Consider the following 24,892-nt stretch of genomic DNA (forward strand, 5'->3'; position numbering starts at 1 on the left):
TACACACGACTTCTGGCTATATCATATTATTTTCCTTTAAGTTTCAAAGTCTTCTTCCACTTCAGGTAGATTATCCTTCACTTGAGTTCTTTTTTCGCCGTCGCAAGATTTCATATCGGTTGACTATTTCTTTTAAATTTGAAGTGAAGCAACCTTTACTTCTCCGAAAATCGTCTTCTTTATCTTAGTTTCTATCTCCTGCATTCACTGTGGTCGCTCAACACATCAAATACAAGCTCTTAGGTAAACCTCTCACATAAGGGGAAAAAAATCCACTAGCGACTAAATACAGGAATGGCTCCGACCTGTAATTAGATGTTAAAAATAGTAAAAGTTTGTAAAAGTTAATAAGTTACATCTCAACTCCTTGCACGTGAATATTGTTTAATCGTGTGTCTCCAAGCGGAACAGGGAAATATCAATGCGACTGAAAACTCCGATGTGTCAAACAAGAGATGGTTACTTACATAACGAAGGGGAGACCTTTCCAGTTCAGCGATATTCCGGCGAGGACTAAGTCATCTGCTGACTCGTTCCGCTGACTAAACTTATTTAGTCAGTGCAGAATCAGTTCAGGTGGACGACTAGAGACTGGAGCCATTCCTGTATTTCACCGCTAGCAGGAATGGCTCCGACTCATGCGTTTATTAATTTTCTTTTTTTTTTTCTTTTTGGCGAATTAAATTTTAAACTGAAATAAAATCGAAAGAGCTTTTTATTAAGTTCTTCTTAAGTTGAACATTACAATGCTTGTGAATGGAGCCCTCATCAATTAATACAGGGCCATGTGATGTCTAAAGTTTAATGCAGCAACTGCATGTCACGTTTCGAAAATCACGCAATGTTACGTGACGCTCCGACCGATATTTTTAATTTACAGTATGCTCTACTGGAGAAATGTGGCTTGGCCGGAATCGAGGGAGTTTTCTTCGTGGAACATTGACTAGCAAGAGTACCATATCACTCCATATATTAATTATGCATTTAGACTAGTAGACTTAATTTGTTTTTAAAGTTTTGTCGTGAAAGACAAAGAAGTGGAATGCATAATTAATGTATGGGGTTATACGGTACTCTTTCCACATTGACTTTCTGGGAAAGTTGTTCACATGAAAGACAAATCCATTCATCGGGCTCCTCGTCTATTTTGCACAACACCGAAAAAAGGAACTGAAAAAAGGAAATATTCACGTGCAAGGAGTTAAGATATAACTTATTAACTTTAACTATTTTTATCATCCAATTACAGGTCAGAGCCATTCTTGTATTTAGTCGCTCCAATTGGAGCGACTAAATACAGGAATGGCTCCAGTCTCTGATCGTTCGCCTGAACTGAGCCTAGACTGACCAAAAGAGTTTAGTCAGAGGAATTTGTCAGCGGATAACTTAGTCATCGCCGGATCACCGTTGAACGACCTCGCAGAACAAGAAAGGCCCTCCCCTCGTTATGTAAGTAACCATTTCTTGTTTGTCACATCGGTGTTTTCGCTCGCATTGTTATTTCACTGTTCCTCTTAGAGACACATGGTTAAACAACACTCACGTGCAAGGAGTTAAGATGTAACTTATTAACTTTTACTATTTTTATCATCCAATTACAGGTCGGAGCCATTCCTGTCTTTAGACGCTAGTAAAAAATCCTCGCGCCGCCATCTTTGTTTTAAATTTTCGTCTTTTATCTTGCGCTTCTTTCGCGCGTTTCTCTCGCGCGTGACGCAAGAGTTATCTGTTCCCCGCGCGAGAAAACTAGTACGAGCCACCTTAACTCGCAGTTGTTACTGTAGTACATAACCGTGACGTGGATGAATTGCGCGAGGGGACGAGCACCTCACCACGCGCGACACGCGCGTGATTGCTCCCTCTCGCCTGGAAAATTCGCTCGTTCTCCTAACCAATATTTTGACCGCAGAGGGTCCGAAATGAACTACAAACCGTCTGTAACCTGGTTTCAATTTTTGCTTCATTAACATAGAAATTAAATTTTTACCGTTTATTGAGAGACATCTTTATTGAGAGACATTTTCCGTTGTGATATCTTGACAGCTGTCAAAACAATTTGGATCTAAGTGCTCTTCGGAAAACGTTTAACTTGCGTAAATAACACTCTTTCAAGGGCTTCTTTTAATTTTGATGATTTTGGTATGAAACGCTACCCCCGCTTTTAATTCTTTTTTCTTTTTTTTTTTGGCACGAAAGGGTACTAGCCTTTAAAATAACAAAAAAGATATTAAAAATTAAGATCAACTATCCTAAAGAAAGTAGAAAAATAATACATTTGACTGTTGAGGTCTCTCGGGAAATCAACTCTGCCTTGAGGCATTCCATTTAACAAGTCAAAAGTATAACCAATGGTCCACTACTTTTACACCAAACAGTGCATAATTTTTAATAGAACAACCACTAAGTTTCTAATCGCTATCAACTGGCAAAATTTTGATGTGATATGTTACAATGGACCGAAGAGATCAGTTCTGATGTCTCCGCGAAGTATTCTGTTAGTAAAAAAAAAATGAAAATTGCTTTTCGTTGCGCGTTGAATTTGCTACACATACTTAACTAGAACACTTAAGTTATTTGATTCAACTTTCGAGCACACAACGTTGTACACTACAAGGTCGATGGATCCTGATGGCAGAACACCCTGATTTCACATTGCACCGATCAGAAAAGGCTTGGAACCTCAGGTTACCTTAATTCGACTCTATAAAAGAGCAGTTTTGTTCTTCGTTGAAAACGAACATCAATTTGTTTATTCATTTATCTGTTGGCCATTGACAGACGAAACGCCTGTTGACAAAACCCCTGGCACAATTATTAGGCTAAAGTGTTTCCATTTCAACCTCATTCTCCCTTGCCTTTAATGGTAAGCATTTATAACTTTTCATGATATTTCTTAGGCCTTGACGATATCTGTCGTTGAGTACAAAGTAAACGTATGGGTTTAGTGAAGCGTTTGAATAAAATAAAAATTTGACTACGAAGCTTAAGTGGTCCATGCCACAGGGAACCTCCATATTCCATGCGAAAAAAAACAAAAAACCTACAATATCTACGGGCAACATGCAAATGAAAAACAGAAGTATTATGGCCAAAATGTTCCAAATAATTTTGGCGTTCTCTTTTCGCCTGCTTTTCAAGAATGAAGAAGAAGAATTTCTCCAGTAAGGTTTCTCTCCCTTTAAATCTCTTAACATGATCGAGTACAAAACAATTATTACCATTAAAGGTATAGCGATCAAAAACATGGAAAGAATTGTAAAATTGACGCGCAACCCGCGCACGGTGTCAAATGCCGGCTCAAAGCTGAAAAAACAAATACTGATAGATTCACCTGACCCTCTGACCCGTTCGATTCGAGCAATGTAGAAATATATAGCGTGTAGACCCATCGATATTAACCAGATAAGTGCAATCGCGAATTTTAATCTTCGTGGAGTTATGAATGGTTTTCGAAACGGTGACACCACCCCGGTGTATCGATCAAGCGTAATAACAACAATGCTTTGGATCGACACAGCGGTTGAAATGTCTTGGAAAAAGTAAACAGCCTTGCAAAGAACTGCACCGAACAGACCGTGGAACAACCATCCTCGAAAGCCAATGAATAACTGTGCCAGTTCTCTGGACACCGCAAATGCAGAAAGGAATAAATCTGACACTGCCATGTTAGCGATCAAATAGTTCGTAGTGGTTCGCATGCGTCTGGTTTTGGCAACGATAGCGATGACTGCCCCATTTCCAAAAAACGAAAGCAACATTAGAAGTATGTAACATACAGCCTTGATGGCCTTCACGGATACTGAATCTTCTTTACTGAAAAGAAAGCATTTGGACGCTTCGGTTGAGTTCCAATATGTTGAATTTTCCGGTGAAGTCAGCATCGTCTTTCTTCCGCTCACGAATGAGAATGAGGATGATTTCGAAGATAACAGTGAAAAGCTATTGGACTTTTCTTTAGTAAAGAACCCAGATGAAAACTTCTGGTAAGGATAGGTTTACCGCATTTGGACCATAGTGCGGCCCCAATTTTCTAAATCAACCCCATAACTCGTAAACCCCCTCGTTAAGCCCAGGTGCTTTTTAGGAAAACAATGAAAAATACGATACAGAGAAGCTCGAGGCAATATTGCTCTTGGCGTCAAACTGGTGCACTATTAGAAACGTCTTCAAAGCCCTCTTCCTTATGGAGATATAGAAAGATTTTTCGTTACTTTCTGTTTGTGTTGATGATAACTGCCTGGTTGGGAACCATATCGAAGATTCCTATCTTTCACTCCAACATCGAAATCCAAGGTGGATGGCTGGCGGTTTTGTAGGCAGATGAGGAGAATAATGACGAGGCGGAGCATATCGAGTGAGCGGCCTCGCTACTTAAAATCTCCTCAAAGTCGCCAGCTACACGTACTGAGGATATCGAATATCTGAAATTCAAACCGTTTGATCATAGAAATATTATATGAGAAAAAAAACATCTTGCTGAATCGAAAAAGAAATAATTGAAGCCCAAGTTGATTTCTCTAATAAATTTTTCCTAAGAAATTCCTCAAATAACTTAGCTTCTGAAAAGCCCCAAGAAAAGGCGTAGGCGTTGGAGAGAGGAGAAATTTGAACAAATTTAAGCCAGGAAAATATTTTGCTTGCTACTGCGAACTAGCAAATATTCACTGATACATGCAGTTTGATATGCAAGCAACTTCATGCGGGGGCCATAAAATAGTCTTTTTTTTTTTTTCAATATAATTAATTTTATTTCACCTCTCTTGCCACTACAACTAATCAATCAATCCCGTTAATCGATAACTCAACCTTACCTTAATTTCCATATTGTAATCTTAAATTATTTGGGTGGGTGCAAAAACATTAGCATGTGTTTTTCCTTGATTCCAAATTTTGGTAATCGAGGACGATAACCCTCTTGACTTCGGCGTTCGCGCAAAAAAAAAACCATGTGGTCCCAACAAAAAATCTCTGCCCCTTAGGTGACAATTAATGTCTGGTCCGTAATTAGCAAATAAGCCGCTTGCTTTTTGGAGTCGAATACTGTTTAAGGGGTAGTCAGGTCCAGGATCGAGTGAAAAGTCGACTCTAAAGCTTGCGAGAGATATTACTTACTATAAACTTTTTCGTATCAGCCCACGAGATTCCAGAATTTCGTGCAGTTCCGTTTGAAAGCCTTTTTTCGGGGACATTTTAATTTGCTTTCCGATATAGAATGAAGAACATCAAGAGGAAATAAGGTCTCGTCATTTTCTCTTAATAAATATCAACCCAATTGGTATGGAGACAAAAACAAAAAGTTCGAAATACGTAAGAACAAAAACAGTAAAAGAAATACGCTAAAAAATGACTTTTTTTTCTTCGACAGACAATAGAATTTTATGCTCTCTTATCTAATGCTCCATGATTTCGAAAATACCGTATGTTACGTCAAGAAACATTGCATTTTAACTGCTTAAGGCAGAAAAAGGAAAAATATGAACCAGTATCGCGACAGTGTTAATAAACAAAAACTTAAGTTCAAATTTATTTGTGTATACTCAATAAAACGAGTATTTGGCGCAAAATTAGCTTGCAAGGTTTTATCCTTGAATGTGTAGTCTTACCCATGATTCTTAACTGGATTTGCATTTAAGTTAATTGGATTTGACCATTTTTCAATTACTTGACGAGTGAAAACTACTTAGTCTTAAATTTTTTTTTTTTTTCTGAATTTAGACTTACTGGCGTCAAGTGCATTTTAAAAAACACTGTCTATATAGAATAACGAGGCCCGCATATGATTGGTAACAGTTAGCTGTGGATAGAAGAGTTTATTATCTCTTGATGGTTACAGATGTTATTATCGTGATATAGGTTAAAAGAGTGTAAGACAAGACTGTCCATTCAAGTTCTTGTTAAACCCTTTTATCCGCCCCCACTCCCTTAAAAAAACAATATTATCTTACGGTGTGATCCGCCTATCTACCCATTTTGATGAGCTTAATTTATCGCGAGCAGAAAAAAAAATAAAAAAAATAGCATTAACAAAAACTATTACATTCAAAGATGTCATGCCTGGTGTCGATTAGCTACAGCTACTAATACGTAGTCATTTCAACGCTTTTTATCTGTCTTTCGTGAACCAACCCTTTGTGGCCTTTGAAGAGGTTTCGCAGACCCTGGCGATATCTGTTATTTAGGATGAAATAAAAGCAGGGATTGAGGGAAGCGTTGGAGTAAAAAATAAACTTGACTGCGAAGCTTAAATTGTCCATACCGCACGGAATTCCTTCATGCCATGCAAAAAGAAATAATAAACCCACAATATCCATGGGTAAAATGCAGATCAGAAATAAAGAAATAATTACCAGAATTTTCTTGATAACTTCAGTATTTTCCTTTTGTCGGCTCTTGAGCAGAGAAGAGGAACATTTTCGCCAAAATGATTTCTGCTTTTCTAAAGCCTTAAATATAAGTGAATATAGAACGATGAGGATACTTAGAGGAATAACGATCAAAAAAAGTGTCAAAATTATAAAGTTTATTCTTAGTCCCTGTAAATTGTCAAATCCTGGCTCAAAGTTGACAAAACATACATTTGCACCATTCGCTCTCTCCACGCGATAAATATAAAGATAAATGGCGTGTAGACTCATCGCTATCAACCAAGTGGAAACCATCACCATCTTGCGTCGTCGTGGGGTTATAAATGGTTTTCGAAACGGTGCCACCACCCCGGTGTATCTATCTAGCGTAATAAAAACAATGCTCTGTATCGATACAGCTGTTGAAATGTCTTGGAAAAAGTAAACAAGTTTACAGAGGATTGCCCCGAACAAACCGTGGAACAACCATCCTCGAAAACCAATGAATATCTCTGCCAATTCTCTGGGCACCGCAAATGTAGAAAGGAGTAAATCTGACGCTGCCATGTTAGCGATCAAATAGTTCGTAGTGGTTTGCATGAGCCTGGTTTTAGCAACAATGGCGATGACTGCAGCGTTGCCAAAAATAGAAAACAACAGCAGAACTGTGAAGCACGCGGCTTTTGTGGCCTTCACAGAGACTGAATCTTCTTTTCTAAAAGGAATACACTTAGAGGCTTCGGTTGCGTTTGCAAAAGTTGAATTTTCTAGAAAGGAACTGTTCATCTTGTATCACCTCGTCAAAGCAAGTTTTGAGTATTTCATTTGCAGTGAATGATGCTTGTTAATTTTATGATCTCTGTTTTGTATTTATCTCTTGCCAGGTGGTAGTGTTCAATGGCATAGCTTGGGGGAGGGGTCGGGGCAATTTATCTATAAAGTAAATTTAGTTATTATATTGCAATCTTTAGCTCCTTCGCTATTCAAGTGGGGAGGGATCGAGACCTAATTTTCATAATGCAGTCTTTCACTCATACGCTCTCAAATGGCCATATTGATGTTGTTAAATTGTTTTGGCTTTCGGATCTTTAGCCTCGGGTTTGTCCGCAATTTAGCGTGAGTTATATTAATTTATGTCAATCAAGGTGTTTTTTTTTTTATGACCAGTTGTCATATTTATCTTTTTCAAGAATATGTTCTATTTTCACTTCAATTTTATGAAAAATTTAATTCAAACACCAATTAAAATATCCAAGTTCCAAGATATTTTTTTAAGTCAAAATTTATGATTTAAGTAACCAGTAATTCAAACTATCATGTACACGTACACAAGAACAAACTTGTCACTTAATGGTCGCCCGATCTTGTTAAAAAAAATCTCCAAAATGTAATGCTATAAGAAAAAAACACTCACCTTAAATTAGTCTATTTCTCATCCTGAAAATTTATTTTATTCCTGTTCAAAGAGACGCATTGAATATAAACCAAAAATTAGCGATCAGGTTTGAGAATCAAAGTCGCAATTCTTGTTTTTCACGAATTTTTATTCCATTCAGTATCTGTTTATTTCTTGGAACAACATGCTTCATTTCGAAACCTTTTGAACTTTGTGAATAACCAAATACGTCAGCCCTTTACTTAGGTGAGCTCAAATGTAACTTTAAGCGTACTTAAGAACCCTGTCAAAGAGAGCAGATAACTCAAACTGGTTGGGTGTAATAAGGAAAAGACAGGTGTGTCGACATATAGAATATTGCATAAAAAACTTCAGCTCAGATTTCTTACTAACTCTGCATCGAGGCCATGCCGGTTACCATTTCCTTCTTTGCAAGCTGAAATGTTAGATAAATCAAACATTCCTTTAATTTGGTTTCATTTTAAGGCTGAATTTTATTTCTTTCGGGAAATCTTTCATGAAAGAGTTATTGAAATTCTATTTCGTGATAATCTGTAAAATACTTTTAAGTTTATGGGCTAAGGACATAATCAATCTATTTTCCTTGGCATTTTTCTTTTCTGAATCACGATTTATTTACTTCTTGTGTCGATGAAAAGAGAGAAATGACGAATGACCTTGACGTCCTCTTACATTTGCTTCTATAAAACAACCCTACAAATCAAAGACTGCATGCAAGGATCGAAATTTTCCACAATTGAAAATAGAAATAGACAGGTTTCGTAAAACGGTTTTCGCTTCATAACTTTATCCATGGAGGCCAGGTGAAGATTTAAAAAAATACTTCGGGCAAGTTTGGCTGTGCTGATGGAAAAATAAGATATTTTTTCCGTGAAGAGTTTCTTCAGTTAAACACCGCGATGTGCCAGGGCCGAACCAGGGCCGGGGAAATCTGCTGTAGGAAATCCGAGAAAAATTCCCCTATAGGAGAAAAATATTCCAGTTAACAGGCCGAAGCGAACGAGAGATAAAAGGAGGAAAGAGGACGGAAGCAATAAAAGAGAGAGAAAATAAAATAAAAAATGAAATGTAGAAATAGTTGCATGGATGAATATTGCAAAAAAGGAAATATGCTTGGGTGTCTAGTAGTATTTCCAGGAGGGACTGGGGAAAAAAGTCCCACAGTCATTACTAGTCAGCTGCCTAGTGCATTTGAGTGGAAAGCGCGCGAACTGCCAACATGGAAGGTGAGTAATTCTTTTATCATTTCTGGGGGAAAACACTACATTTGTTGCTAATATCGTTTGTGGTACAGCGTAGTGATATTTTGTTTGTTTTTTTTTTTAGCGTCTATGGCAGACCAGGCTCTTACTCGCTACAAATGCGACTCCAACACAGCTGTACGTTTCAAGCTCGGTAAGCCTTTGATCGACTTTTTCGTGTACAAATTTAAGTGCACTACGTTAACCTCTATTCTGCCAATGGAGCTCTCCAATGAAATCTTTATTTACGTGCCTCAGTGGTATAGAGTTATAAATATCCTTACAGCGTTGTGCTTGTGAGAATAGAAAACTAAAGCTCTGTTGCAGATGTCCATGTTTTAATCAAGAAAGGCAGGAAACTCGTTGAGTACAAAATAAAAAAAAAAAAAACCTGGGTGTACGTACTTCAGGAATGAAACTGAAATCAACGCTCCTTTTATGCAATTTGTCTCTCAGTTTTAAGTACAGGATAATCTGCTCCATCTCAGGGAAGAAAACTGTAGACACGCTCGTAAGAGTTACTAATCTTCTTCAACCTATTTTACCCTCTCTCTGCAGTTCAATGTGAGAATGATGTATTTGACAAGGGTAAAGAATTCCATCCAACGTTTTCGCACCAGTACTTCGGTGACAAGTGAGTCTTGTACACTCTTTCCCTTCTCCAACAGATAAATATTTACCGTATTTGTAATTCAAGGTGTAGAGTGCGTTTTGGTTGTTGTTGTTGAAGTTGAAGTTCATTTATTTGTTTAAGCAGGTTGATTAATTGGCAGCTGTAATAGCTGATGTGGACCCGCTGTCCTAACCCACCCATCCCACCCCAGGGGAGGACATCCATCACACAGTAATCTCGTGTGTGGGAAATTAACATCTCCTGCCCCAACCCTGCAGGAGACAGGACCTCCATTTATTCGTCCCTATCTGAGAAGACCAGAATATCTAACCATTTCTTGATGTTATAGAAAGGTAGCAAATTCTTCTCAATTATTTTAAGACCTTGAGTGTTGGTCCGGCCATGGCTCCAACCCTCGACCTCCCGCACTACAGTCCAGCGCTCTGGATGAGTGTTGAATAACCAAATTCAGTTAGAAATCAAAGTAAAAAGGATAAACGTAATTTCAAATTTTTCTCTTCTTTGCAGTGAAACCATATTTGGTTACAGCGACTTGGAAGTACAGGTAAATCTCTAATCAATCAACTGAAGCATGGTAGTAAGCCTGCAGTTTGCAAGACTGAGCTTTGTTATAAATTATGTACTTGGTTGATTAATCAGTCAGTCAGTCAGCTAGCAAGTCTGTCTCTCCAGCCAGTCAGTTAAACTTTCCATCATTCGCTCTTACAAAGAACTAACGCTCAAAACGTCAGCTTTTTAACTCTTTACGGTGGCCAATTTACAATTTCAACTTAGTTGATATAACTAAATTACCTTATAATCCCCACTGACATAGCAACACAGTTTCTTTTAAAAACTTAACCCCTTTATTCATCTAACTTTCCAGCAGTCAGTCAGTCACTCAGGCAGTTTGTTTGTCTAACAGTCAAGTGGCTAGTTACTAAGTGGTGCTCAATGAATGTGATATATAGCCCATTTCCAAATTACCCTTGGCCTCTTTTTCAAAACGAGGCCTGGTGCCCAACCATTCTTGTGAAAATGAGTTTATTTTGCATGTGAATGAAAACTTATTATCATATGAAAGGATCAAGACTCGTTTTGAAAATGAGGCCAAGGGTAATTTGGAAAAGGGCTATTCATGTCATTTATTTTCTGTTTTTTTTTTTTTTTTTTCAGTTGTACTATCATGCTGGAAGTCTTCTTACTTACATAGGTATGAAACATGATGGACAGATAAATAGCAAGGGATTAGAGGTAAGAGGTTTCTTGCTCTATTACACCTTTATTTTAAGATTATTGTGACAGACTCTTGATAGAAGAGTCTAAGTTTGATCTCAAGTGGTATTTTTTTGTATTGTGATCTCAATTAGATTCCTTACCGGCTTGGAGTATTTTTCTGCCTTGGGGTATAGCGGATACCTGAGTGTTTATCCCTGATAAATTAGAATCTTGTTCAGAAGAAAGGCAAGGCTGTGGTCTAGTAGCACCTGGTAACCCTTGGCACCTTACTTTTGCTCTCAGGAGACTCAGGAATTTTAGTTTTTCTATACAAAGCATACGCTGAGCACCCTGGATTTCACAGTTTCAGAGCGATGAGCTTCATTCAGTTTTCCTTAGAGCACAGCCTTGGAGAGGGATAATTTAAGTATTTTATAAATTTAATAAATTGAAGGGAAACAAATTAAAGAAAGGGAGAAAGAGAGGATTTTGGGATTTAATTCTTCAAGAAATGCTTAATATTCGAATGACATTAGATTTTGTTAGACATTTAAGAATAAACACAAGCGCGAAAAACACACAACATGGAGTCATCGAAAAGTTGTGTGTTTTTCTCGCTAGTGTTTATTCTTAAAGAAATTTTTAAGAGGTTTTTTTTAAAAGTGCTTTAATTGTGGCGTGTTGCTGCACTGGATAAAAGTTTTGATGTTATTCACAGACAAGTAGAATAACATAAAGTTAATTGTGATCTATTTAGCTCATATTATCAATTTATTTGCTCTCCAGCCTGATCCTGTAATGAATATTATTGCAGACAGATATCCTGCTGGTGAGGTGGAAACCTATGAATTCAGTTTTTGCTTTCATTGATTTCTTCACTTTGTAGACCATTATTTAATTAATTGCTTTGTATCTGCTAGGATTTCTGACAAATTTAGATGAATTTATTGCCAAACTCCCTGGTGAAGGAAAATTCAGACCAATGGGGGAGCTGCTGCATTCATACAAGCAAAACAATGCTGAATATGAGATGTATAAGGTAACTTTTCGCTTGGTGAGCAATCACATGTTTTTATGTGGTTCAATCACTGACTTGATAACATACATGAAAAATTATGTGTTTCTGATTGGCTGAAAATGAGTGTATTTTTCATGTGACACAAGTGCAAAATGTAGCGGCAAAAGTGCAAGTTACTGATAGCATGCTCTGTCAAAATTTCATCTGTCTTGACTCCCTGTAATGCTTTTTTCATCTAAGTAATTGACAAGTAACAGCATGATTTCTCATGCAATTTGATATAGAGTAGCACTTCTATGGGAAGCAGGGTTGGCGCAGTGGTGAGAGTGCTTGCCTTCCACCAATGTGTCCTGGGTTCAATTCCCGGACCCAGCGTCATAAGTGGATTGAGTTTGTTGGTTCTCTACTCTGCTCCGGGAGGTTTTTCTCCGGGTACTCCAGTTTTCCCCTCTCCTCAAAAACCATCATCATTTGAATTTATTTAATTTGGAGTTTATTTAGATTTACACATGACCCCACAAGCTGTCAGCTTTAAAAACATTATCATGTCTAAATAAAGGTGTTATTATTATTATTATTATTACAAGACTTCAAAGTACACTCGCCTGTAATTCTGTTGTCTTTGAAAAATTTACTTTTGCTTCTTAAAACCATATTTCACTCGAAGGCATGTTAACACATGTACCTACTATACTAATTCCTGTTGGTACAGAATGAAATGTGAATCAAAACACTTTTACAATAGTTTTGGGGTATGTGCAGCTGTTGACCCTATAAGTCATAAGATCTGTTTGTTAATTCTCCGCTTTAGCCAATACACAGTTCATTGTGAATAAGTTACAAGAATTTGGTGCCAGATCAACAGAACAACTTCCTGATAAGTCTTAGTATTCTCATTACTTGTACGGATACTGTAGGGAGAAATTACTTGTTCATCAATCACTTCTGGAAGTCAAAGGATTGATGAAGCAGTAAGGGAGGGTAGCAATCTCCTTAGTGGGGGAGCAGGGATGGCACAGTGGCGAGAGCACTCGCCTCCCACCACTGTGGCCCAGGTTCTATTCTCGGACCTGGCGTCACATGTGGGTTGAGTTTGTTGTTGGTTCTCATCCTTGCTCCGAGGGTTTTTCTCTGAGTTCTCCTGTTTTCCACCCTCCACAAAAACCAACATTCCAAATTCCAATTAGATCTGGAAACAGTGGACTAAGAAGAGCCACCTAGTGGAATGTCCATTGCTAAATTATGATTATTTATTTATTTATTTTTTTATAATGGCAACTGAGCCATAGCTCATCTCCAGGCCCCTGTTAACAGGAGACTAACAAAACTGATATGCAAAATGACCTATACTAACCAAAATTGTGGGAGAGAGGAGGGGAGGGAGGGAGGTAAGCAAAGCAAGCAAAGTAACTCAGCTTGTGTAGCAAAAGGGTAGAGCAGTGTCTTTGCAAACTGTCCTGGAACTCCTGGACATAGCAGAGGGAACAGGGGTACTGGTGGCTCAAGGGTTTTAAAATGTGTTCATTTTCAACTGTTCTGCTGTGAATGCCCCATCAGTTTTGCTAAAGATGGTAACATACTGCCTTATTGTAGCTCACTTATGAGCATTCTGCAGCCCAGTTTTGGTAGGCTTTTAAAATTTTTCTTGGTTTCAAATTTCTCAAACCACTTTGAGTTTTGTCCTCTTACCCTAGAAGTTCATTGATACAAACTGAAACTATCATGGTAGATAGGAATTAAATTGGTATGTTTGTTTTTCTAAATCACAACGTATCACAGGTGATCACTCCATCATAATTATTATGATATCATCATTTTATGGTTAGGCTGATGTAACCACTCCGAGACTCAGGGGTTACCACGAGAAACTCCAGACATTCTTGCTATGGTTCATTGATGCGTCGTCATATATAGGTACTAGTCTGTGTTTGGTAGCATGTCTTATTCAATGGTGTAGCCTGGAATTTTTCAAAGGGGGGGTACACTGTGTGTCAAACAGATGGTACTTTCAAGGTTACCTAGTCAACCTTTAGGCCATGTTTAACTTAATGTCAGGGCTTGACACCAACTTTTCAACTTACTAGCCAAGTGGCTAGTGACATCTTAGATGTTTTTAGATGTTACGACAATTTCAGTCTGCTTACCAGCTAAACTGGCTAGTGGAAATTGAAAAACCACTAGCCAAAACTGAATTTCTACTAGACTGTGGCTAGTGGGCCACTGTTAGTGTTAAGCCCTGTTAATGTGACAAAAAAAGGGCTTACAAAGGGGAGGGGGGGGGGGTCATGGGCACCCAGGACCTTACTTAGCTACATTCTTGTTATCATCTATCTTAATCACTTGTCAATTTACAATTTTCATTTAAATAAATTTCATCATGATCAGATTCCTTCCCAGGAAAAAAGAACCCACTGAACTTGTTTGGCCTTCAAGGTGTAGCTCAGTTGGTATTAGCACCCCATTAGTATCGAGGAGGCACAGATTTGAATTTCCCAGAACACCCTAGTAACAGAATGCATATTCTCCATGCTGTCCTCAGTATATTTTCTAACTTGCGAACAAGCAATCAAGAGCTTCTTTAGTTGGTGATCATTTCCTTAATTCTGGTGACATGAATGTGTAATTAAATGCTGGTTACTCTTAGGGAAAACAAAGGGTTAAGAATGGCTAAATAATCACCTGGTATGCTTTGCTTCATTAGATACTGATGATGAAAGATGGCACTTTTTCATTTTGTAAGTCTACTGTTTACTCTATGTTCAGTTGATTCAAAAATACCCTTTTTAAGATATCACTATTTTCTCGACTGACACTTCCAATGTTATACATATATCTTATTAACCAAGTGCGAGGGCCATACTGGGAGAACATTGGCCCGAGGTCTTGACAGTATGGACTGAGCGCAGCGAGGTCCGTACAAAAAAGACCGAGGGCCGATATTCTTCCAGTATGGTCCTGAGCAAGCTTGGTTAATGAGATTTATTATACGACTGAAGTTCAAAGGGACACAAGTGTGGTATCATTTGAGACCATTCGGGACAGTGCCCAGTCCAATACGGAGAGAATATTGACCAGCAATAGAGCATTTTGATTGGTTGATTTTAGTTATTGGCCCTCTGACTGCCCGAGTCGTTTAATAAGGTATATTATTAAAACCTGGATCATTGGATAATGTAATTCAAGACTTTTTATTGCTTAGCCATCATGGTATATGAGCCAATATACCATAATCTACAAATAGGGCAAGTATGCGTGTCAGCTTAAAATTAAAAGGGAGCTAAAAAATTGAATAAAATTGAATAATTTAATTTAATGTTTTTAATAAAACAATTATTCCACTCACGATTGTTGGATATGAAATGATTATAGCCAACTCGGCGCTATGCACCGAGTTGGCTATCTATCATCTCATATCCAATGCGCACTCGTGGAATAATTGTTAAGTATACTCATATAGTACACTCAACCAACAGATGCCTTAAGTACACATGATCTCACTAGAATGTGATAGTTTTCCGATTCCTTTAGAGAAAGAGCAGTAACATTTTGTCTGTAACTAATATGTTGTAGATTTGAGAAAAGGAAACAAGCTGGAGAGACATTTTTCAGTCTGGTTGGATACATGACAGTGTACCGGTATTATGCATATCCTGATAAGATCAGACCGCGCATTAGGTTTGTGCATGTTCCATATTTCCTCAAATAGGCAAATAGTGCTTATTTAAAATTTCAGCGTAAAGAAGGGGGTGTGCTTCTAGGAGGGAGGGAATTTAATATAAGGGGGTGCTTATTATTCTCCTGTACAGATTCTGCTGTAGTTGAAGCTTGAAGAGTTATAGATAAAGTGGAAGTAGAAACAGATTTCCCTTGCATCCTTAGGGAGGAGGGGGTGCTAGTTTGAAATCGTGGCCTAGGGGGGTGGATATTTATTCTTTGTATAATTTCAGTGCTGAGCAAAGAGTTTCTAGCAATCTGATTGGTCGAGTGGTTCCTTATATGATGCTATATAAACTGTTCCATGAGATTTATATAAAATGTTAAAATAAAATGTTAATAAATGTTACTAAAATGTTATGATTTTAGAAATTTCTGTTGTTCAGCTCTGAAATTATACTAAAACAATTATTTGTCTTATGTTCGGTGAATATTGTTGAATAATCCCCTCGACTTCATCTTGGGGATTATTCGACGATATTCACCTCGCCTTCAGCAAATAGTTGTTAAATACATTTAATTTTAATTTATTAGCTTTGCCGACAGGCAGGGACCCTGCAACAGCTTTCGCCAATTACTGCAGGGCCTAGTACCCACCCATCCCACCCCAGGGGAAGACATCCACCACACAGTGATCTTGTGCATGGGAAATTAACATCTCCTACCCCAACCCTGTAGGAGACCCACAGTTTATTGGTCCTTATCTGAGAAGACTAGAATGTCTATCCATTTCCTGATTATAGAAAGGTAGCACATTCTCCTCAGTAATTTTAAGACCTTGAGTGTTGGTCCAGCCAGGGCTCGAACCCTCAACCTCCCGCTCAACAGTCCGGTGCTCTATCCATTGAGCTAACCGGGAGGCAGTTAGAGGTGCTTATTAGAGCATGGGTGCTTATTCAAGGAAATACTGTACATTGAATTCATAAGTATGTTTAGAAGCAAGTTGCATGAAAATAATGCCAAATACCATCACTGAGCAATTCATTAGTGGATACAAATTACTTGGTAAAACTTGATTTCATTTTGCAGCCAAATGTTGATTCTTCCTCCATTTAAAAGACAAGGCCATGGAGGTTAGTCCATTGTGTTAAGTTGCTAATATGTGTCATAATCCATTAGATACTTTTTCTAGTGCATGATGGTCTGAATGCATTATGTGAACAAATATACCCCAGCTAAAACCAGGGAATAATGCAAGGATACAGTAATACCTCAATTGATATTCTCAAATTTTCAAACCTTATGTGTACTAAGATAAAAGGGTTCATTTAACCCATTAACGTCCAGTGCGCCCGTATGCGCCCATGGGGACCCACACCCTTTCTACGCCCTGTGACGTCATCAATTTTAACTCTGGAGCACGAATTCGAGCATGTACTTGAAGGGGTTGAAAATATCTTGCAGACGATACCAGAATGAGCGCAATTGAGTGGAGGAGATTGGAGAAATAGCCAAAAAACCGTGTCACTTTGACTGGAAAATCTGCACGAAGATCGTGTTTCACTACCCACCTACCTTTCCGAGCATGTGCTTTGAAAATAATGAGTAGTTTCTGAAAAATCTCTACACCAAAATGAAGCCTACTCAATTTCCAGCAAGTGAGGAGAAACTTTAGGCAAGGAGAGGGGAAAAAAAGGGCAGGAGAAAGAGAGAAAAGTAGAAGTCATAAGTGGGGCGTGACTTTTCAACCCAAAAACTATGTCCAAATTTTGCTCTCTGCGCGTGCCCGAGATTTTCAGGCCGCCATTTTGCATTTGGATCGAAAGGCCGTCGAGTGCACGAGCTGTCAAGTGGTTTTTGCTAAGTTAGAGCTTATAAAACCCCAACAGTGACCCGAAATCTGCTGGACTAGCTTCAAAACACAGTTTTCCACAAAAGCTGCGGCCATTAATGGGTTAAAATTTGACTCAAGATTAGTGTTGTTACAGAGGAAGGGACATGTTTGTTCATAAAGATGTACCAGAGAATACTGAAAAGTGAACATTGTACATGCTGCAAACAGTAAATTGTTTGTAAATATTTTACCTGCAGATTACAAAAACTTTTGAAGAACACAATAGCCTCCATTTGGCATAAAAATATGCTGTAACGTCCTTGCATGGATGTTACATGTTTCCTGAAGCTTCCTGATGATTGCTTTCATTTCAGCTCAGATGCTTCAAACAGTTGACAAATTCTACATTAAGGACCCACAAGTCTTGGACATAACAGGTGAGCAATGATGGAATTGAACAAACTGGAGCATGGAGCTGCATGCCACTCCTCTCTGCTGCAAATGTTTGTTTCTCTCCTTTCTTACTATTTAACACCAACTCATTGTTTTGTACCAGTACATCTATTTTTTTTTTTCTTTTACAGTTGAGGATCCTTCCTATGACTTCTTGAGATTGAGAGACTATGTGGATGCTTTGGCTTGTATTAATCTGTCAGCATTTTCACAAGAGAACCTGCTCAATGGATTTAGTGGTGAAATGGTGAAAGAGGCTCAGGAAAAACTGAAAATCAACAAGGTGAGAAGTTTCATATGTGATTGATGGGATGAAAAAGCAAAATGGTGGAGATGCTTGTGTTCTCAAGTGGGGTTTTAATTGCAGCTGAATTGTATTTTGAACAACCTACCCAGCATGGATGAAATGATCAAATTTAGAGATACAGTTAGTATAGGTAATTACATGATTTTGAGTGCAATTTGGAATAAATAAGCACGAGTAAATTTTTTCAAAGCTTAACAAAATTGCATGAGCCTGTAGGGCGAGTGCAATTTGTGGTCTTTGAAAAAATTTACAAGTGCTTATTTATTCCAAATTGCATGAGAAAATCATGTGATTTTGTATTAATAATAGACATGAAAAAATACAAGGTAGCTTCTCATAACTATGCAGAAGAAAAGCCTGCACATCATGTGCAAAAATAATTTATTCAAACCCTGCAAGTGACATTGACCTTGACCAATCATTCTGACCAATCAGAATGCCTGGTTTGTTCTTTCTTTGCACTGAATTAACTCTCTTCTACACTGAATTAACTGAAAACTGCATTCATCTTAACCAATCAGAACAGAGAAATTTTTTCATGTATATTATTAAGGGTAAAATAGTAATCAGTAATGTTAGTTTATGCTAGATTGAGGTGAGACCTTTTTGGTAAACCTTTCTCTTTCTTTTCTTCAGATTCAGTGCAGGAGAGTTTATGAGATTCTCCGTCTTCGTGTCACAGATCTTAGCAATGCAGAGGATTACAAGTCTTACAGGCTGGAAGTGAAAAAGAGGCTTAATGTCCCTTTTCAGGTATAATGTGCAATGCATTGCTAAATACTCAGAGAAACATTGCTGAAACTTCTCACCTGACATTTTTAACAGCCACATTGTACCATTTGGCATTTGAAACAAAATTTTATTATTTTTATTCGTGCCCATGTAGTGAAATTAATTAGAAACTATTTTTATGAAGTACATCCACAATGAGCATAAAAAGTTTAGATTTTCTATGTGAGAAGTAAGTTTTTGAGTTTAAGTTTTCATATTTCATAGTAGTATTTCATCTCTGTCAAATGACTCTAAAATAAATATACCTTGCCAGGATAGAAGTGAACAGCGGTTTTTTTTTAAGGGTTTAAATTATATCTTATTTAGAAAGAGAAAGCTGATATGGAAAAGCTGAAGCTTATCTTAAAGCCTGAAGAACTGAGTGCAACTGTCAACATGCAGACTCCACAAGAGCGAATGCAGCACCTTGAGCAGTTGTACCAAGAGCTGGAATCACACTACAGGAAAACCATTGAAAGAATTGCTGCATCTTGAACCTTATATTACCAACTGACTTGCTGACCAAGTGCAAAAAAAAAAGAATACTTGGCTCAGTTAAAATATTGTTTTTTGTCGAAATTCAAATGATGGAGGGGTTAGTTAGGCTAGTTGAAAACTGTCAAATGTTGTAACCACAAAGTCTTAAATTTAAAAACATGGCTTTTGGAACTCTTGATTTTATTGTTGGGTGAAAAACAGAGACTTTCATTTATTTTTGCCATCAGTATAATGTGGCTTTCATCTTTACTGCAAGATGACAATGTAGAATGAGCAATTAGTACCAGCTATTCAGCCTGACATTGTAGGATTCCATGCTACAATATTGAACATTCCACCCTAGAAAAATATGAAGATAGGAAAACAAACATCCATTGTTATACAAAAAACTATAAATCACTGCATTTTACTTGTGGTTCAGTAAATTTAGACTTGACTGTCAAAATCAGTTTTCAAGAGCTACATAGCAAACATCAAATATTAACTTGATAATGCTTTTTTCTTGGCATTTACATTTCTTTTTCAAGTGTCTCTTTTGAGGTGTAACCATATCCCCTGCAAAGTGGAAATTTAAGTTTCCTTCTGTTTGTCCAAAATTCTGTGGTCCCATGGTCTTGCAATTTGTAACAACTGGAATATAATCCACAATGCAAGGTTCAAGCAGCATGCGTAGAAAGTCCTGACCCATAGCCAAAGGCGAGCTGAATTTCCACTTGGGTTAGTGGATTTGTTTCATCACTTACCCAAAGGGCAAGAAACAAATTTTCAGTCTTCTGTCATCAGATGAGGAAAGGCCAGTATGAAGAGTTTTGGGTTCAGTGGAAAATGGTTGAATAGGGCAAGCTGAAAAATCAATTTTCTTTGCAACCTGTCAATTTTTAAACCACTTCAAAAGTCCATAACTTTCTACATTGTCGTGGAACAAACAAGAAAAAGATGTGGGTGCTTTTAAACCCCTTCAAGGTGTCACAAGGTAACCCATGAAAGGGTGATAGTGTCAATATCTTGGCCTCTGTTGGATCTTTTCTATCTCTTCTTGAATATTTTTGAAAAAATTCCTTGAGAATGAAACAACTCTGTTTGACATCTGATTACTTTGCTGAACATATCCCTGAGCTTCCCTTGATTTGACGGCTTTATCAAGAGCATCATTGCCTATGAACAAAAAGAAATAAGATCTTGTCTTTGAGTTGTGTTCACTGGGACTAAATTATTCCCAACATAATTTAGAGGGGTAGTGATTTCATTTTTGATCGGAAAGCTGGTAGATTCTCAAGCTGTAATAATGATCCTCATAATAATTGTGGTTAAATATCAATTCCCGACTAACATTGATCCTTAAACTTCTGAGGCACTTGTAAAACTCAAAACCAATAAATTTTCATATCCAAAACCCTAATTGATCCAATACAGTGGTTTTTCAGCTATTCGAGATCAATGAAGGCACATAATTGCCACTCAGAAGAGAAAGCGAAACTTATCTAAAAAATAGTCAAAGCTGCAACTGAAAATCCTAGTGCCCCCTCCTAAGAATGAACGTGTTAATTACAAACTCACCCCACAGTGTTACTTGTCTGTATGTGTAATGTGTGAGCTGAGCCAGACGGCGAATGGGGTATGAATTGGCAAGCTGTCAACAGTAAAAACACTATTAGTCTGACATTTACTTCCCATTTAGAGGCCTTGAAATGGTTACTTAATAATAATGTATAACAAATACGTCCTGTGAATTGTGGGTGATCATTAAAACATTCATCATTCAAAACATCTATTTGAATTTACTATTTAAAAGAAAAGGAAAATACTAGCCTGCAGTGCCGGCGTATTTTGGGCACACGAGTGCACATTTTCATATTAGGCTGCTATCTTAGATTCGGTAACTGTGGAGGATTGGGGTGAGGAAATATTTGCTGAGGGAGTAGGTGTTAAGTGGAAAAATGGGCAGCGGAGGAGAGGGAGGGGAAGGGAAAAATATTTTTTCCCCTTCCCCTCCCTCTCCCCGCTGCCCATTTTTCTACTTAACACCTACTCCCTCGGCAAATATTTCCTCGCCCCAATCCTCCACAGTTATCAAATCTAAGATGGCGGCCTAATATGAAAATGTGCACTCGTGCGCCCAAAATACGCCGGCACTGCAGGCTAGGAAAATACATGATTACAAGTTTTGTACTAATTAACAATATTATCTAACTAACCTTTGTAGAGTACAAATATCATGCAGTATTTGTACTCCAGAGAACCTATTAGACAGGTGTTCTCGCATTGTGCAAGCAATGAGTTGGATTAAAGTTGCAAAAAAAATTGGCAGACAGTTAAAATCATTTTTCAGGCAACGAAGAGTCCAAATGGCTGGCGAATATTGATCCAAATTTATTAGATAAATCGAACAAAGAAAAGCAGTTAAACAACACTGAAATTTCATCATTTATTGAAGACAATAGAAACAGCAACACAATGTGCCAATTCCATTTTGCTTTGCATACATCTGTCATGCACTCCCCGTAAATAAATATCCGTGAAATTTGCCTGCACTGAAATAACAATTTAGCATGTTGGATAATAAATAACTTATTAGATGTTTTGGTGGGTTGCATCACTGAGTAGTTTTACTCGTTATTGGTGTTTTGACTTGCCCTGCGGGCTCATCAAAATACAGCAAAACTTGTAAAATTATTTAGCGGTACTACACAGCAAATTCCCAAGTGGAAAAGTACTCATGTAGGTTTGAATTTGAAACACTGTAAATTGATAGAGTGGTGTCAGAAGGGGTTAAGTAACCATGGTGCTGTATCTTTGGGGGCCTGGGGAGTATTAATAGCTGAGTTAATAATCAAGGCATTGACTGACCTCTGGAAAGAGTTTCTACATTCCATTAGAGACAGCACGTCACCCAAGCCGAAAATAGACTGGACACTAAGAAATAACTCAGAGGGAGTTGGTATCTAGTACAATAAGTGCGCCTTAAATTCCTGAATAAAATAAACCAGTTCGATACCCTTGCATGATCCTGACTTTTTCACTGTTGATCTAATGGAGATGAATCCTTCTAATCCTTCTACTACAATTCGCAGAAGACAAATGCCCTACGCCTTCAAGGCGGAGATGGAGTGGTTTGCGAAAGGCTTTCATCAGCCAAAAACTAAGCATGAGATATATGCAACAACTATTGATTCATTTCAAGACATGATATGGGATAAACCATTCGACGATCTTCTACCTACTTATAGTGAGTATTTTTTTTTTCCATTTGGGGCTACACATTAACTCATAAATGGAGACAAACCAACTTCACTTTAATTCGAAAAGGGGTCACAAAGGCTGAAAAAATCTTTGCCGATAATCCTGTCGCAACCGGAAATTACTGTTGCGTGATTGTTGTAACGCTTCCACTAACTGAAACATCCTCTACAGGATTATACTTGAAAATTTACTTAAATGCCCAAATCCCAGTTGGCTTTATAGCTGAAATGGTAGAGCACTGCACCGGTAAAGCAGGGGTCAGGGCTCGTAACGTTAAAAACTTCGATGATCTGCAAAATCTCACTTGAAACTAGAGCATTTTAGGAGTCAGGCTGTCACGGGTCAGGGTTCGTCAGGCACCCTTGTTTATCGAAACCAGACTTCCCCTTCCAAGTACCTTGCAGTGTCCAGTCTATTTTCGGCTTGGGTGACGTGCTGTCTCTAATGGCATGTAGAGTTTCTAAAGTGGAAATTTTGATTGTCAGCTCTTTCCCTCTACTAAAGGGTTAACGCTTGAAACGTCAGGATTATGAACTGTTTACGGTGTTCAATTGACTTTATAACTTTCAACCCAGTTGATAGAACCAAATTCTAGAGTAAAGGACAGTCTAATGCATCAAACTTTGCTCCACAATAGTCCATTTTACAGTTGTGTAAAATGGGGAAAGGTGACTTAATAAGTTAATTAACGTAGCCTTTAACTTCTGCCTTAAAACATTTACTCACAATTTATGCATTCTGCAGTAAAGATTTCTTTGCCGCAATATGTTCCTTGGATTCATTACTTACCTTATCGACAACTTGTTTATTGGCCAGAAACCTACAAACCATGGAATCAAAGTCAAATTTCTTTTTCAAACATATCTGAAAAGTGACTAAGAACTTTTATGGTGAAGGACAGGACTCATAGCATTAATGATCGCATTGTGTTTAACGATTAAAAGGCTGATTAAAAATCAGGTATTAAATTAAAGCGTCACCATGGTCCGGTTCATTTTCTCACTGTTCAATACGCGTTCAATACGTGTTCAACCCGATGACGATATGGAATACTAATTGAAGTTGGTTTTCCGTGAAATTTCCTTACGATTATTCTACTTGCACCACCAATAAACTGCAATGATAAACTGGAAATTTCCACCACAAAACAAACTTAACACCGGTAAATAAGCTTCAAGCCTTACGTAAGAAGATAACGTAGTGGCATCTTCGATCTCCTTCTGTAAATTGCAAGGTTTGGTAAATCTACAATGTAACCGAGCCTTTTCTTCTTCATCTACGAAAGTAACCGAGCCTTTACTGTGGAGTAGTCCTGAGCCTCAATTTCAGATTAAAGAAGTTGGGGCGGAGGGAGAGTGGCCTACGTATTGCCGTACCCTCCCCACGAGGGTGAAACGGAGGAGAGGGGACCCTCCCTCCCTTTCATTTCACCTTGAAGGGGAGGGTATGGCAATACGTGGGCTAGAGGGAGAGGGGAAAGCACCCAAATATCACATGGATCAATTGAACAAAGACTTACTGCTTGACGACATCTTCAATTCTGAAGCTTGTTGGAAAAGTCTTATACATTAGAGGCACGATTTAGATTTTTCACGTTGACCTCTAGTCTGGGAAAATCCCCAAGGACTCTCCTGTGAATGATCATCTATTTGCAGAAAATTTTCCCTTCCACCAAAGAGCCAGTTGCTTTTCTGGAAGCAAATTTCATCAGAATGTAAAGAGTAAGCGGGATTGAATGGATTGTAATTCTTTACATCCTTTTATTGGAAAAAGCATAAAACCAATCGCTACTCACTTTTACTACACAACTCAGGCAGTCAGAGGGCCAATAACTAAAATCAACCAATCAAAATGCTCTATTGCTAGTCAATATTCTCTCAGTATTGGACCGGGCACTGTCCCGAATGGCCCCATATGATACTGCACTCGTGTCCCTTTGAACTTCAGTCATATAATAAATCTCTTATTAACCAAGCTTGCTCGGGACCATACTGGAAGAATATCAGCCCTAGGTCTTTTTTGTACGGACCTCGCTGTGCTCGGTCTGTACTGTCAAGACCTCGGGCCAATATTCTCCTAGTATGGCCCTCACGATTGGTTAATAAGATATATGCATTTTCCTGTGCTTTTGGTAGCTTACTTTGAAATTCCATTGGCTCCTTGAGATTTCTTTCTTTCTTCTCATTGGCTGCTCTGTTAAATTTTGATTACACAACAGTCAATCAAAGGGTGCACATCGAAATACAAAATAGTCCAACCTAAATGCAAAAGTTTTACAACCAGC

The 24,892-nt window shown here is 38.1% G+C and overlaps 4 protein-coding genes across 5 annotated transcripts; 1 reads left to right on the top strand and 3 right to left on the bottom strand.

Moving 5' to 3' along the window:
* Positions 1-2,357: 2,357 nt before the first annotated feature.
* On the bottom strand, positions 2,358-4,671 carry LOC148719189 (tachykinin-like peptides receptor 86C). Its single transcript, XM_088740279.1, has one exon. It carries the CDS (start codon positions 3,879-3,881, stop codon positions 2,820-2,822), a length of 1,062 nt encoding a protein of 353 aa, XP_088596405.1. The 5' UTR covers positions 3,882-4,671; the 3' UTR covers positions 2,358-2,819.
* Positions 4,672-5,496: 825 nt separating this feature from the next.
* On the bottom strand, positions 5,497-7,229 carry LOC111327546 (substance-K receptor-like). The gene has a single exon (XM_022931757.2). It carries the CDS (start codon positions 7,128-7,130, stop codon positions 6,078-6,080), a length of 1,053 nt encoding a protein of 350 aa, XP_022787492.2. The 5' UTR covers positions 7,131-7,229; the 3' UTR covers positions 5,497-6,077.
* A 1,235-nt stretch (positions 7,230-8,464) lies between these two features.
* On the top strand, positions 8,465-19,551 carry LOC111327532 (histone acetyltransferase type B catalytic subunit). Its single transcript, XM_088740276.1, has 15 exons — positions 8,465-8,987; positions 9,088-9,156; positions 9,561-9,636; positions 10,144-10,180; positions 10,792-10,869; positions 11,620-11,662; positions 11,754-11,872; positions 13,678-13,765; positions 14,553-14,586; positions 15,422-15,526; positions 16,595-16,638; positions 17,714-17,776; positions 17,924-18,075; positions 18,736-18,852; positions 19,198-19,551. Exons 1-15 carry the CDS (start codon positions 8,981-8,983, stop codon positions 19,363-19,365), a joined length of 1,200 nt encoding a protein of 399 aa, XP_088596402.1. The 5' UTR covers positions 8,465-8,980; the 3' UTR covers positions 19,366-19,551.
* LOC111327518 (uncharacterized) lies at positions 19,532-24,879 on the bottom strand. 2 transcript variants are annotated; one of them, XM_088740287.1, is made up of 5 exons: positions 24,749-24,879; positions 24,128-24,299; positions 23,398-23,428; positions 20,926-20,998; positions 19,532-20,523 (listed from the first exon to the last, which is right to left on the bottom strand). In XM_088740287.1, the coding sequence occupies exons 2-5, from the start codon at positions 24,175-24,177 to the stop codon at positions 20,366-20,368; spliced, it is 312 nt and encodes a 103-aa protein (XP_088596413.1). In that variant the 5' UTR covers positions 24,178-24,299; positions 24,749-24,879; the 3' UTR covers positions 19,532-20,365. The 2 variants fall into 2 exon arrangements, with proteins under 2 accessions (XP_088596413.1, XP_022787463.2); XM_022931728.2 differs by lacking the exons at positions 24,128-24,299; positions 24,749-24,879 and adding an exon at positions 23,793-23,918.
* Between the last annotated feature and the right edge of the window lie 13 nt (positions 24,880-24,892).

The sequence above is a fragment of the Stylophora pistillata genome, chromosome 12, assembly GCF_964205215.1.
Source record: "Stylophora pistillata chromosome 12, jaStyPist1.2, whole genome shotgun sequence".
Taxonomy (NCBI): Eukaryota; Metazoa; Cnidaria; class Anthozoa; order Scleractinia; family Pocilloporidae; genus Stylophora; species Stylophora pistillata.

Coding starts and splice junctions, on each gene's coding strand:
- LOC111327518 (XM_022931728.2), bottom strand. CDS start 23,884: ATGAAGAAGAAAAGGCTCGGTTACATTGTAGATTTACCAAACCTTGCA. Junction 20,999..23,397: donor ATAAACAAGTTGTCGATAAG/GTAAGTAATGAA, acceptor TACTGTTGACAG/CTTGCCAATTCATACCCCAT. Junction 20,524..20,925: donor CAGACAAGTAACACTGTGGG/GTGAGTTTGTAA, acceptor TTTTGTTCATAG/GCAATGATGCTCTTGATAAA.
- LOC111327546 (XM_022931757.2), bottom strand. CDS start 7,130: ATGAACAGTTCCTTTCTAGAAAATTCAACTTTTGCAAACGCAACCGAA.
- LOC148719189 (XM_088740279.1), bottom strand. CDS start 3,881: ATGCTGACTTCACCGGAAAATTCAACATATTGGAACTCAACCGAAGCG.
- LOC111327532 (XM_088740276.1), top strand. Junction 9,157..9,560: donor AGCTGTACGTTTCAAGCTCG/GTAAGCCTTTGA, acceptor CTCTCTCTGCAG/TTCAATGTGAGAATGATGTA. Junction 10,181..10,791: donor ACAGCGACTTGGAAGTACAG/GTAAATCTCTAA, acceptor TTTTTTTTTCAG/TTGTACTATCATGCTGGAAG.